This window comes from Hyperolius riggenbachi, chromosome 12, assembly GCF_040937935.1.
Source record: "Hyperolius riggenbachi isolate aHypRig1 chromosome 12, aHypRig1.pri, whole genome shotgun sequence".
Lineage (NCBI taxonomy): Eukaryota > Metazoa > Chordata > Amphibia > Anura > Hyperoliidae > Hyperolius > Hyperolius riggenbachi.
This window is the reverse complement of record NC_090657.1, coordinates 141,993,988-142,008,847: the sequence shown is the minus strand read 5'-3', so window position 1 is coordinate 142,008,847 and position 14,860 is coordinate 141,993,988. Positions and strand designations below refer to the sequence as shown.

Below are 14,860 nucleotides of genomic sequence, written 5' to 3'. Positions count from 1 at the left end.
GGATAAGATTGATTATTATATCAATCTTTGTAATGATTTTTGAGTGGCACCACAGGCTCTCACCATCCTAGTTAATTCTTCTAGACAGGGGCTCCCCCCGTGTCATCAGTCCAGTGGTCCATTTTTTTTATTGGAGAGCGACCGACTGGTGTGGAGACGGAATTCTCCACGTGCTCGTTACTGTAATTGCCTTCTAGCAAACTCAGTTTTGTAATTAGTACTTTACTAACTCTAATTTCCCATTGTTTTAAAAATTACACTATATTGGCGCTTCTGGGGCCACATGCAATTCACTTTTTCTCCTGAGTTTTCTTCTAGGAGATAATTTTTCATCTTCAATGTAAATTAACTTTTTAACAGTTTGCATTGGAAAAAGTACCAAAGAGTAGGTGAAAAAAGTACTGTCAAAATTATTTTGAGTACTTTTTTTGCTTGCTGGTGCTGTTGTGAAAATATCACCTAGGACAGTGATGGCTAACATTGGCACTCCAGCTGTGGTGGAACTACAAGTCCCATGAGGCATTGCAATACTCTGACAGCTCTAAGCATAACTTGGGGAGGCAGAGGCATGATGGGATTTGTAGTTTTGTCACAGCTGGAGTGTCAAGGTTAGCCATCACTGGAGAAAACTCAGGTGAAAAAGTGAACTGCTTATGGCCCCTGGTGTTCTCTGTATTTTCTTTCCCTGTTTCCTGGAGTTCATCGAAGTTCACCTATTGGACATACCTACTGTTTTAAACAGACATAGCTGTGGTAACTCTAGTGCTTTCTCATGCTGCTGATCCTAAGCACTGCACGTTTTATTGTGAAAAATGCTTTACTTTGTTCTCCACTGTTAGTGAGATGCTGTATAAGCAGTGCAGGATTTCTGTGGATCCCTACGATTCCTCCACCCTATGGAATTAATGTGTGTTGCAGCAAACCCAACTAACCAGGTGGTAGTGATGGCCATGTCTAGGAGAACATGGAGAAGCATGTGATCATTTTGGTCAGGTGATAGATATGCAAGTCTCTGATTTGCTAGTCATGATCATGTGCTAAAGAAGGATGTGATCGAGGCAAATCAGATTAGCTGATCAAAAAAATCAGATGGGTTCTTCTAGACAAGACCATCACTACCTGGTGGTGACAATGCAATGCATGTTGGGTCAATTAGAAGAATAAGGGTCACAAGTTCACATGCCATAGCCCTCACAGCAGCTCACTGCCTCTTTGATTTTAGAGAGCCCCTACGACAGTCTAGGACAAAGCCTGCTTCTTATTAATTTATAGTGGAATAAATCACTTCTTATTCAACTGTTTATATGTAGTTTAATGGTTTATAAAGTATATGTCTTGTGTTTCTATAGTTGTAGCTATGATATTTATTCTAGCAGAGTACTGTCACTTTATGTTCACTCTGTACATCCACTTTTCACATATAACTCACTCCTAGAGGAGTTCTACTAGAATATATTTGCCAAAAGGCTTGACCATTAGCATACAAGATAAGGATCATATAGAGCCTGTCCCTGCTTGTAAGAGCCCTCTATCACCTCTTACTTGACAAGTAGGGTATTACTTTAATATAATTATAAAATATGTGTAGTAGTCTATTTATCAGACTAGCATACAGCAATCAGGTCATCAGTCGGCTAAGTACTGTTGCAAGAGTCTTTGCTGATCCCGCCCATATAAATCATGGGGTGTAGCTATCCTGCAGGTACTTTGCCCAGTGTACGCCTAATAACCTATGTTGCTTGGCTATAAGTTAGTGGTGACTGATACACATAAGAGTATAACATCATAAAACACCTGAACCATAGATGTGGCTTGTAACAAAGTGTTTGACGTAATACAGCCAATCTAGCTTGTCATTAGTTACTGAATAGGCCCCATAGGGGACAAAGGTGCTTTCACGCCTTCACAGAAGGTAGCTGGGTAACAATAACAATAACAATAATATTTATATAGCGCTTTTCTCCCTGGGGACTCAAAGCGCTGTGACCCTGCATTATGCAGTCTCAAAGGCTCGGGAAAAGAGGTGAGTTTTTAGCCTTTTTTTAAAGCTGTCCAGAGAAGGAGCCTCTCGTACTGATTGTGGAAGTGAGTTCCATAGAGTAGGGGCTGCGTAGGAAAAGGCCCAAGCACCAAATGTTAAGTGTATCCTGGGAATAACCAGCTTCATCTTGTTGGCAGAGCGGAGGGTGCGTGAAGGGGCATAAAGTTCCAATAGATCCGCTATGTATTTGGGTCCCATGTGGTGTAGAGCCTTGAATGTCAGCAGGCAGATCTTAAAATTGATTCTCCATTTTACTGGCAACCAGTGAAGAGTTTGCAGTACTGGGGTGATGTGTGAGCTGCGGGGGGCATTGGCTAGGAGTCTGGCTGCAGCATTCTGTACTAGCTGTAAGGGGCGCAGAGCCTTATCTGTAGATCCGATGAACAGGGCGTTGCAGTAGTCTAGGCGGGAGGATACAAATGCGTGAACCAGGGCAGGTAGGTCTTCAGCTGGGATAAGGTGTTTGATTTTCGCTATATTTCTTAGATGGAAGAAGGAAGACTTGACGACAGCTGATACCTGCTGTCTGAGTTTTAGATTTCCATCCAGGATCACCCCAAGGTTTCGCACAGAGTCTTTATACTGTACAGTATCTCCCCCAATTGCTAGTTTGAGGTGGTGAGCGTTTTGAACTTTATCCATCATGTGTGGACCACCTACCACCAACACCTCTGTTTTGTCAGAGTTCAGCCTCAGTAAGCTGGTGTTCATCCAATTTTGTAAATCCACTAGACACGCATTTATGGATGCTGATGGGTCTTGGGTGCCAGGCTTGAAGGACAGATACAGTTGTGTGTCATCTGCATAACAATGGTATCCTAGGCTATAGTTCTGGATTATTTTGCCCAGTGGGAGCATATAGGCTGCAAAGAGTAATGGTGATAGTACAGAACCCTGTGGAACTCCATAGGCAAGTGGCACTGGATTAGAGTAGTGTGTGCCCAGACATACTTGCTGTGTCCTGCCAGATAGGAAGGTCTGAAACCATCTAAGAACAGTACCCCTTAGGCCACAGTAATTCTTCAGTCGCTGGATAAGAATTTCATGATCCACAGTATCAAATGCTGCTGACAAGTCAAGAAGAATCAGAATTGAGCAATCACCCTTGTCCCTTGCAGTAAGTAGATCATTCATTACTCGGACTAATGCTGTTTCAGTGCTGTGCCTTTTCCTGAATCCTGACTGAAAAGTATCAAAGATGTTGTTATCTGTAAGCCTGGCTTCTAGCTGGTTGGCGACTGCTTTCTCGATAACTTTTGATAGGAATGGTAAGTTCGCCACCGGTCTGTAGTTGGTTACAGAATCAGGATCTAGTGATGGTTTCTTCAGGAGGGGTTTTATGATTGCTTTCTTTAGTTCTTCTGGGAAAAGACCACTTTGCAAGGAGCACTGAGTGATTTTGTGAAGTGCTGGCCTGATCAGCTCTGGGCACTGCATTAAGGATCCAGTTGGGCCAGGATCCAGGTCGCAGGTAGTGGGGCGGAGACTTTGAATGAGAATTCCAAAATCTTCTACACTCAGAGTGTCAAAGACTTGCCATGGTGGTACGGTAGTAGGCATATGCAACGTCCAGTGGTCAACTGATGTAGTTGGTGTAATGCTGGCACGGATGGTAGACACCTTGTTTGTGAAGAAGGCAGAGAATTCTTCACACCTTTTCCTGGAGTATGTGGTTGGGGCTTTTAGGCAGGAAGGATTGCAGAGTGATTCCACTGTGTGGAAGAGTTGAGCAGCTCTGTTGTTGGCTGTAGATATTTTGTGCGAGATAAAGTCTGATTTTTTCTTGGTTATTGCTTGTTGGTATTGTCTGAGGTGTTGAACTAGGCTAGATTTGTGCTCCTCAGTCCCTGATTTACGCCACTGTCTTTCTAGTCTGCGCCCTTTCTTTTTTAGATCCATGATGGTTTTGTCAAACCAATTAGCTTTCTGCTTTTTGGTTGCTGATTTGGTGCGCCATGGGGCAATACTGTCAAGTGTTTCATATATCGTGGTGTTGTACTGGGTTACTAGAGTGTTTGGGTCCATTTGGCTGTGGAGCAGATTTGTAAAATCCAGGTTGGCAGTTATCCTCTCCAGTGTTAATTTACTCAGGGGACGGGTTTTGATTGTTTCTTTAGGGAGCTGCTTGATAGGGTGATGTTCAATAGTAAACTGTATTATGTGATGGTCTGACCACACCACTGGGGTTACTGTTATGTTACTAATGTCCATTCCAAGGTGGAACAGTAAGTCTAGCGTATGCCCTCCTCTGTGGGTAGCTGATTTTACAACTTGTGTGAAGCCTAGTCCACCCATGAGATTTATTAGTTCATTTGCATCTTGTGATTGAGTGTTATCAGCCCGGACGTTGAAGTCACCAAGGATGATCCATCTCGGATAAGACAGAGTTAGCATGGCCAGAAGTTCTGGGAATTCCTGTAGGAAAGGGTCAGCATCTCCGGGGGGACGATAAACCACTAAAATTTTGAAGCCTTTACCAGCTGAGATCTGGGCACCTATACATTCAAAGGACTTTGTTGAGCCAACATTCAGGGCCCTGAGCTGCAGAGTTGTTTTGCCACAAATTGCTACACCCCCTCCTCTGCGGTCTCGTCTTCCCTCACTTAGGACTGAGTAATTGTATGGGATGGTTGCTTCCAGTGTGGGGCCCGCATTGGCATCAATCCAGGTTTCAGTGATGCATGAAAAATCGCATGTCTGAATAAGGTCCGCAATAATGGCTGTCTTATTGTTTATAGAGCGGCATGCAGAGCAATGCGGTGACTGCATGGGGTTTAGCAATGGCGACTGGGTTCACTGCTGGGGTGTTACTGCATCTCTGACTAGGGACATGGTAACTTCTGCTACTTTCAGCCTCTGATTTCCAGTAAACCTCACTGGAGATCGCTGGAAAGTTCTTTTCCTTGAATGGACCTGGGTCCCTGAAGTTGGACTGAGACTGAGTGTGGCACTTTTTATGGGCCTGGCCGCCTTTTTTACCTCTGTGCGTTTTATTTAAAATCCCTAGAGATTCCAGCAAATTAGCTTGTTTTTTTCCAATGTGAGATGCAGCTCTCAATGGCCTGAGAGATAGTAAGAAGCTGGCTGTATAGATTAACATTGCTCTTTGTGAAGGAATGGGTTAAGTAAGCTCTTCCTTTGATTGTTGTTGTTTATCAGTGGGGGGTATACAAAAGCAAATGCTGGCCTTCAGAATCTGCTACAAGAGGTGTGAAAAGTCCATTGATATGCAGAAGCATGGGGCCTACTAAGGTTTGCTTAGAAAGGCAATGGAGTCAATATAATTTCAGCCTCTGAATGCATTTCAAGTATTTGTACAGTCTGCAAAAACGGATTGCCAGCTGAAGGATATTACTGCTGTTTGAGGAAGGAGGATGAATTCCCTTACCTTGGGAAGAGGACTTGGGAAGGTAGGAGATCTGCTTGCTGTGTTGCATGGACATGCTTTTTGATGTGTTTGCTTGTTTGAAGCTGTGGACCTCATGAGTATCCAGGTGGAGAAATCCTATTCCATTGTGTGTCCTTGTAGGAGTAGAGAGGGCTTTTGTTTGTTTGTTTGTTTGTGTGGATTATCAGCTTCCCAATCCCATGCAGGACTCCAAAACCAAGGTCAGCTACACATGACTTTCATGGTGAGTACAATCCAGCTTGTAACTTAACCATCCATAAACTTCCACGTTTCCCAGAAGGTTCCAGTTGTAGCCAGAGAGTTCATGGTGCAGAATCTGTAAGTATTTTTGTTCCTTCTGTGCATATATGTGATTAATGCTTCCAAGAGCCGAGACAAGGTGTGGAGCAGGTAAAAGGAGAGGCTGCCATCTTGAGCGCGCTCAGTACATGAGTACTGGGTATATATGGGTACATATATAAGTCCAAAGGGTGCATATAGTGAGATATAGAGTGTAATACAAATAGGGTGCCACTCAACGATCGTTTCGCCCCATGCTCGGGGCGTCGTCAGGAGATTATTTACAACATTTACAACATCTAAAACCCCCCACCAACCAACAAAGATTCCCCCAGCAACAAGCCCAAGTCAGAGCTTTTAGATGCCGTAAATGTTGCAGGGACAGGCTCTATATGAACCTTATCTTGTATGCTAATGGTCAAGCCTTTTGGCAAAGTGTGATATTATCTTTACCAGTACAACCTGCGGTAGTGAAATATCTTGAGTTCTACTAGAAACCTGAGGGAATGCTATAATTATCACCACTCTGGTGTACATTATTATCTTATTATACTATCTGTGGCGTAAGAATATGTAAAAAGCTATTGGCTGTGATTATTACTTGTTTCTAAGCAGCTTTAACTATATTTTATGATCGATGTTGTCACATTGAACTGCTGAATAAGGTATATAACATGAATTTGTAAGTGGTGTGGGTTTTCAGGACTTTCTTGTACTACTGGGCTTAGATGGTGCCAACTTAAGAAACTTAGGTTATTGTAAACAAAATTCAAATTGAAAGGACTGGCACTAGAAGAATGGTTGAACCAATGAGGGAACGGTGTGAACACTGTGCCTCCAGATTAGAGTCCAATGTAACAATGTTTAAGGAGAAAAGCTTACGGGCACCAGTGGTTTAAGCAGAAAAAACACCTTTATTCCATCCTCATTACAAGATTAAAAAAGCAGATGTTCAACCTAACAGTCTGTTTCACAGAGTCTCGCTCTGCTTCCTCAGAGGCAAAGAAATTTACATCTTACATGTTAATACAACAGTTAAAATAGGCTTACCAATCTAGATGTCACTCCCCCCAGCCAAACGAGCGTGGAAACGCCGTCCCGAGCCGCTGCCTAGAAAGCCCCGCCCCTTCCGGGCGCATCATGGGGGTTCCGCTTCCGGAAACCGGTAGGTATGCGGAAAACGTCAATGATTGGCCGCAGTATCAGAGGGGAGCGGCCTGGCAAGCGTCTGGTAGTCCAGGCAACAAGCCAGAACAAACACTACACGTAGCAGGTCCATCCCCTCAGCCGAGCACCACGCAAAAAACGCCGCTCCCAGCCACCGCCACACGTAAATCCCGCCCCCTTAGGGCACGTCACAACAAATTCAGAAAAAGAGGACCGCGGTATCGGGGAGGAGTGGCGTGATGGGCGTCTGGTTGTCCAGGCAACCCGTCCTAGTATGGAAGCCTAAATAGGTTAAAAACAAGCACAGTTAATGCCTACAATAGCAATCAGGCAGAAAGCACAGTAAGCGCGCAGGAGATACAGGAAGACATCAACTAGGGACATATATTTGACCCCAATCACTCATCATTAAATTAATAAGGTGGAATAAATAGAAAGTACCAGTTAGACACTTATTTAGATCAAAAAGAAAGAAATGGAAAAAAACAGCAACTGGATGTTAATACATAGACACAGGGGATATGCAAATTCATTATTGTTGGTCAGAGCAGGATTACAAATCATGGGTAGACACCGGGTAAGAGAAACGGAAAAAAGGAGAAGAACAATAAGTGAAGGAGGAAAGAAAGAGAAAGAAAATGGAGCGGAAAGAAGGAAAAAGTAGGAAAGAGGAAAAAAGGAAAGAGAGGAAAAAAAAAAAGGAAAAGAGAAGAAAAAAGAGAAGAAAAAAATAGAAGAAAGGATTACCGGTGAGGACCCATAACCCATACCCTTCAATGCTTATCTAGAAAACACCAAAGTTCATTCTGTTCATTCAGGCCTAGCCTCCCACAGGCATCTGTCAGGGAGATAAGCCTAGCCTCCTCCCTCCGTAAACACTTGTCTCTACATCCACCTCTTGAAGGTATTTGGACTGATTTTAACCCGCAAAAACAGAGACAAGTTGGATTGCCCCCATGCATTACTCTAACGTGAGCAATCAGGCGACTCGTACCCTTCCCAGTCTTGATTGAATTATAATGTTCCTGAAACCTATCACACATGGGTCTAATAGTTTTTCCAATGTAGTACCGCTTACACGAACATAGAACAACATACACTACAAACATCGATTTGCAGTGGAGGAGTTCTTTAAACACAATCTCATGACCCCCCAACAGGAGTGAGTTTCCAGGGAGAAATTGGTGGCAGTGGTTATAATTATGGCAGCGAAAATTGCCTTTAGGTTTCATTTTTGTTAACCACTCAGCCTCCTTTCTCTCCCTGTACTCACTTCTGACTAAGATATCTCCAATAGTCCTAGCCCTTCTAAATGTCACCATAGGTTTCTCCTGTAGTTTAGATCCCACATTTGAATTGTTCACCAACTCAGTCCAGTTCTTGTTGATAGTTTGGCGGATCCTCTGAGCCATAGGAGAAAAGTCAAAAACAAAGGGAATAATAGATTTCCCTGTGTCAGATTTAAAAGATTTTTTCTTTTTGACCTTATACTGGAGAAGTTGTTCTCTTTTCTGTCCGTTGGCTCATGTAAACGCCTCAATCAACAAGGACAGTGGGTATCCTCGAGACATCAGTCTTACGCCAAGTTATTTACACTGGACTTCAAAATCTTCCTGTTTGCTGTTATTCCTTTTTAGCCGTAAAAACTGGCTGTATGGTATACCATCCAACACATGGCGTGGATGATAACTGGAATAAGCAAGGATAGAATTAGTGGCCGTCGATTTTCTGAACCCTCTAGATAATAACCTCCCATCCTCCACAAATAACATAAGGTCCAGGAACTGCAGTTCAGTGTCACCCCAAACTCCTGTAAATTTCATATTTAGATCATTCGTTTCAAGCCATTTTACAAAATTGCTAAAAAGCCCCCCCCGTCCCAAACCAACAGCACGTCATCCATATAGCGATGCCAGGCTACAATGGCACGGCGATAGGGGTTACTCGGATAGTAGATGTAATTATCCTCCCAATGCGCCAAAAAGAGGTTTGCAAAGGAAACTTAGGTTCTTGAGGACATGGTTCTTGAGGACATGGATCTTTCTAAAATGCCATATCAAAGGGTATTGGAGTAATAAATGAGATACCTGCAGAGCAGCTGAATTCAATGAGGAAGACAGCCTGAAGTACTCTTTGCAATACAGATTTACGACGAAGGAACTCTGGCCAACTGTGAATGTCTCAGAACCTCATAATTTATAAACAATAAAAAAATTGTGGTTGTCACAACAAAATCTCACCCAAAGGCTCCCACTGCTGTCTATGGAACTGCCTTATCTATAGCTTTTAGAATTATTCAAATACTTACTGTTAGATTTGAACTTTGAATGTAGCTGTTCTCAAAGGGGAGGAGTCTTTCATGTGACCTTTTTAACTACCTTTAATTTTACTTTAAATAATGCAGTCTCCTCCTGTAGCACCTCCTGCTACAAACTCGTCATCAGTCAGCCTCTCAAAAAATAGTGTGTGCATGTGAGGAAACAGGCTTGTCTTTATATGGGTTTTGTTTAGCTTCTTTCCAGGGAGTGCTTTATTAAATACTAGAGATACTGAGAATCCCCCAAGAGGATATGGACTAGACCTAAAAGTGTCAGATCTGACATATTTTTTCTACCTACAGCACGTGACAGTCACATAGAAAAAAAGTAATGTGTAGAAAATTTTACTCTGTGAAAATGTACCTTTCTTATGTATGTATACAAATGTACCAGTATTTTACAGTTTTCCAAGATAGTGGTCCTTTAACAGGGTTTGTTCCACAACTATAACACTCTTAAAGTGAAGAATATCTGTACCACAATTCCTTTTAAATGGTTATAAGAGACCACATTGATTTTCGTAAGAAAGAAAAAAGTGGTGATTGGTTAGCATTCTACTTTTCAATAACGGTACACATAAGACTGGGCCGTGCTCAAAAGTCACATATGATTAGCACTGAACTAACAGACTGTGTTCTTCTTTGCACCGTTATTTTAAATTGCTGAACAGAGAGCTGCATTGACTTGCAATTCCGTGCTGGTCCATTCGTTCTAGTGGCCATTTACCATAATTTGAAAAGTGTTGCTCTGACCAAAAGTAGCATGCAGATGTTCAAAATAAACATCACCGTTCTCTGGTATTCCCTACAGGGATCACCACAATCAAAATGATGAGCATGTCTGTTGATCACCTCAAATAAATTGGGCAATTGGTAATATATTAGATTTTAAATTATGTTTGCATTAAAGGTAGCAATCACCACTTTTATAGATGGCTCAATCTAAAAATTGCCAATATTTTAGAAAGAAAAAAAAAAAACATCCTGCATTCCTGTTCAGTTACCAGTTTAAGTTCATTAATATGGCAAGGGCTGCAACACAAGCAAGGCACTGCCCTGATATTGGGGGATGTGTCAATACAACTCCAATATCAGCTGATAACATAAAAATTAGCAATACTGTAATCTGTTAATACAACAGCCTACCTGCACACTTTGTCCTGGTGGTGAGTGGTGGTCCAGGTGGCCCTGTACCACCTTCTCCTGGGCGGGTCAGAAGGACTCGTATTTCATACTCCACATCGGGATCTAAGTGCCATAGCTTGTATGTGGGCCCATCCATGACATGAGTCTCCGCCCAACTTCCTGATGTAGTTCGGTACTCAACTTCTTTCAGGACAATTGGTCCATCCCCAATGATTGAGTTAGCATTTGGTTTAATCCACAGATAAGTGGCTCCCACCGCTAGGAGCTCAGGAGGGGCAATAGGCTTTGGAGGTTCTATAAAGGGCAAAATCATATCATTAGAGAAGCTTAAAATGTAAATCCACCTATGTGACAAATACGGTAGTTTCAAACAAGGCAGTGAAAGAGTAAACTTTGTAAATTGTATTCATTATCTCATTTGTTTTGTTACATCAGAACAGGCTTAGGAAGTATCAGTAGCGTCTCTCTGGAAATGTTCAGATTTGGTTTCATGCCATGACAGTGAATCTCAGGTTGTCTCCAGGCAACTATGGAATGTTCACAGCGACACAGCATGATATTTTGCTTCTATAGTCTACACACAGCCCAAACATTTGAACATTATCACTTGGCATAATGGAAACTTCAAAGCTCTCTATAAGCATAATGAAGTCAAACACTATAAATTCTGTTTATAAAGTCCCCTATTTTGCCATCCTTGGCTTAAAGTTGAACTTCAAAAGAACATTTAAAAAAAATCCTCATTAACTCATTAAAGTCCATAATAAAGAATAATTAAAAAATTGTATTTACTGCCATTAAAAGTAAGCACTCTATTTTTAAATGTGCTTAGTTGCAATCCACAGTGCTCTCAGTGTAAGCTTGATCACAAGAGAGAAAAGCAGAATGATGAGCTCATTAGTTAAACGCTTCTAGACCAGGCTAACTGAAATTTACGCCATGTTTGGGACCTGTTACCACGGTCAGGGCGTAGATTTCAATTAGCCCGCCATATGCTCCCGCTGCTATTGCCGATAACACTGCTCTCCTGTTGCTGTAGCTCATTCGCCCTGCTGTCTGTATGATAGCAGAGCATCGAAACTAAATCAGCTCCTGACCCTGTGATCACTGTGAGCCAATCACATTGACTCACAGTGATCACAGGGCCAGGAGCCAATTAAATTGACTCCTGACAGGGTCACGAAGCTCTGCTGTCATAGTGATGAGCGAGTGGGCTTCAGCGGTGGGAGAGCGGCGCAAACTGTGAGAGCGACAGGTCTGTGCGGCATGACATCGGGCAGCTTGGCCAGATGCTGAAAGTGGAATGGCCTAGATTATATTGCATGTTTACCTGTGCATTCTAAGCTTGCACTTGAAGATTACAAGGTTTGGACCATGACAGATGTGTTTAGGAACAAGGTTTGGACCATGACAGATGTATTTAGGAACAAGGTCTGAACCATGACAGATATGTTTAGGAACAAGGTTTGGACCATGACAGATGTGTTTAGGAACACGGTCTGAACCATGACAGATATGTTTAGGAACAAGGTTTGGACCATGACAGATACATTTAGGAACAAGGTTTCTACAACTTGGATTATGTTGGGATGTTGCTTAGCATCTAAAGTTATGCACCCGAAGTATAACAAGGATAAGTGTGCCTCTCTGTATCTCTCCACTTGTAGGAACAAGGTTTGGACCATGACAGATGTGTTTAGGAACAAGGTTTGGACCATGACAAATGTATTTAGGTATAAAGGTTTGGACCATGACAAATGTGTTTAGGAACAAGGTTTGAACCATGACAGATGTATTTAGGAACAAGATTGGACCATGATTGGACCATGACAGATGTTTAGGAACAAGGTTAGGACCATGACAAATGTATTTAGGGAACAAGGTTTGGACCATGACAGATGTGTTAAGGAACAAGGTTTGGACCATGACAGATGTGTTTAGGAACAAGGCTTGGACCATGAGTTAGTATATACACGTATACACGTTAGTATTAAGAACACTACTGTACTGGTCAACACTACAAATCTTAAGGCAAGTAAGTAGTCTTGCTCGAACTGTGGTACAATCATTGTTGCACTATAAACGGGTTCTCATACAATGCAAATCAACCTGCTGTGAATGTAGTAATGATCTGCGCTGTTCATGTCAGTGACATTGCAGCACATGGAGTCACTATACATTGCAATGCTTTCTGATGAATACCTGCTATGGATTGCCAGTAGCAATTCAAGCAGAAACTGTTGTAAAAATAAGAGCTGGTCAATGGCATTCCTTATTTTCATGCAGTGAGCAGTGGAGGAGGGAGATTCATGAAAAGAGCTGTTCACCTACTACAAACATGCTGCTCCTATTGTGTGATGAATAACATCAATAGTCCTGATAAATTTCCTCCTGACTATTTCAACCAGTTGTTGGTTATTGTCTGAACACAAGAAAAATAGGCAAGGCATACAAGAGAAAAGTAATACATAGTGAATCAATAACACTGTTTCGAGAAGGTGGAAATCACCTAGGTAGAGCTATGGTGTTCAGTTTTATACATATGTGAATCTGTTTGAGATTGTAAAAGTAGCTTATAGGGATGGTCACTGAGATGAAAATGATTACAACTTAATATAGTGTTATGTAGAATTGTGAGCAAATATACAGGCAGTGGCGGCTCCAGGAATTTTTTTTAGGGGGCGCTATGCAGGTGCTGGACCAATTTCCGGGGGAGCTGACTACCTGCGCTGCGGCGAAAAAATGGGTGTGGTCATGATCAGATGAAGGCGGGGCTAACTGTAATTTAAAGTGAACCCAGGGTGAGAGTGATATGGTGGCTGCCATATTTATTTCCTTTTAAACAATTCTAGTTTCCTGGCAGCCGTGCTGATCTATTGGCTGCAGTAGTGAACTGAATTACACCAGAAACAAGCATGCAGCTAATCTTGTCAGTTCTGATAATATTGTCAGAAACCCCTGACCTGCTGCATGCTTGTTCAGGGTCTATGGTTGAAATAATTAGAGGCAGAGGACAAACACGGCAGCCAGGCAGCTGGTATTAATTAAAAGGAGATAAATATGGCAGCCTCAATATTATTCTCACCTCGGGTTCCCTTTAAAAGTGCAACGCAAAGACAGAGGGCCCAAGTTTTGGTGACCCTTTCCCCAGAAAATGCACATAATTGTGCAGGTTTTCTCAAGAAAGTACACGTAATGTGAGCAGATTTGAACAAAAAACACGTTCAATGACCCCAATATGCACAACCGTTATCAGAAATGACCCCAATATGCACAACCGTTATCAGATATGACCCCAATATGCACAACCGTTATCAGATATGACCCCAATATGCACAACCGTTATCAAATATGACCCCAATATGCACAACCGTTATCAGATATGACCTCAATATGCACAACCGTTATCAGATATGACCCCAATATGCACAACCGTTATCAGATATGACCCCAATATGCACAACCATTATCAGATATGACCCCAATATGCACAACCGTTATCAGATATGACCCCAATATGCACAATCCTTATCAGATCTGACCTCAATCAGCAGCACCACCTGAAAAAGAAAAGAAAAACCCATTTACTCACCTAGTCAGAAGACCTCCTGTTCCGACCTCCTCACCCGACCTCCTTGTGGCGCGCAGCTCAGCTCCCACGATCCTCTTACTTCCTGCAGCAGCCTGCATTACCCGGCGAGCAGGGCTACGGGAAAATGGCCGCCCGAAGCCCTGCACTGCAGACTCCAAGTCTGCAGAGCAGGGCTTCGGGCGGCCTTCTTACCGTAGCCCTGCTCTGCTGCTCCGTGCTGCTGCTGTGAACTGACTTGGCGTCTCTTAGACGCCTGAAGTCAGTTCACGCCAGGGGGTGCTTGGACAAATTTAGGGGGTGATTGAGCACCCCCAAGCACCCCTCTAGGCTTCAAGGGCTGCAGGAAGTCCCAGGTAAGTAAATCTGTCATCATTTACTTTGTCTCGTGTATCCTTTAAAAACAGATCAATCAAATGACGCTTTGGTGGGATTCGATTGGTACATTTTCAAGCTGCTTACATTTGCATAATCCTGTATGGACCTGGAACAATTTGGATCTAGTTAACCAGAGCTAGTAGCTTATTGGAATTTTCATTTGTACTTATTTATTTTAGGTTTACTAGTTTAAAGTGTACCTTAGGAGACGGTAAAAAATAAAAAAATATATATATACATACCTGGGGCTTCTTCCAGCCACCTTTAGGGACTTTTTTGATCAGAGAAATCTGATCAATTTCCTCAGGGCATAAGAATACAGTGCTTAAAAGCAAGTTAAATAGCTTCCTGGTTGGGACCGGAAGTGATGTATTGTTGGTTGGCAGAAGTGCTAGTGGCAGGGGCGTAGCAATAGGGGTTGCAGAGGTTGCGACCGCATCGGGGCCCTTGGGCCAGAGGGGCCCCGAAGGGCCCTACCTCAACTACAATATTAGCTCTCTATTGGTCCTGTGCTCATATTAATAACTTCTATAG

At 42.6% G+C, this 14,860-nt stretch overlaps 1 protein-coding gene across 12 annotated transcripts in view; it reads right to left on the bottom strand.

Annotated features, from left to right (window-relative positions):
- Positions 1 to 14,860, bottom strand: part of PTPRT (protein tyrosine phosphatase receptor type T) — an 852,204-nt gene that overhangs the window by 290,530 nt on the left and 546,814 nt on the right. For all 12 annotated transcript variants that reach the window (XM_068262870.1, XM_068262859.1, XM_068262860.1 and 9 more), the window contains exon 7: positions 10,360 to 10,653. In XM_068262870.1, the coding sequence (XP_068118971.1) occupies positions 10,360 to 10,653 (294 nt within the window). The remainder of the gene's footprint in view (positions 1 to 10,359; positions 10,654 to 14,860) is intronic.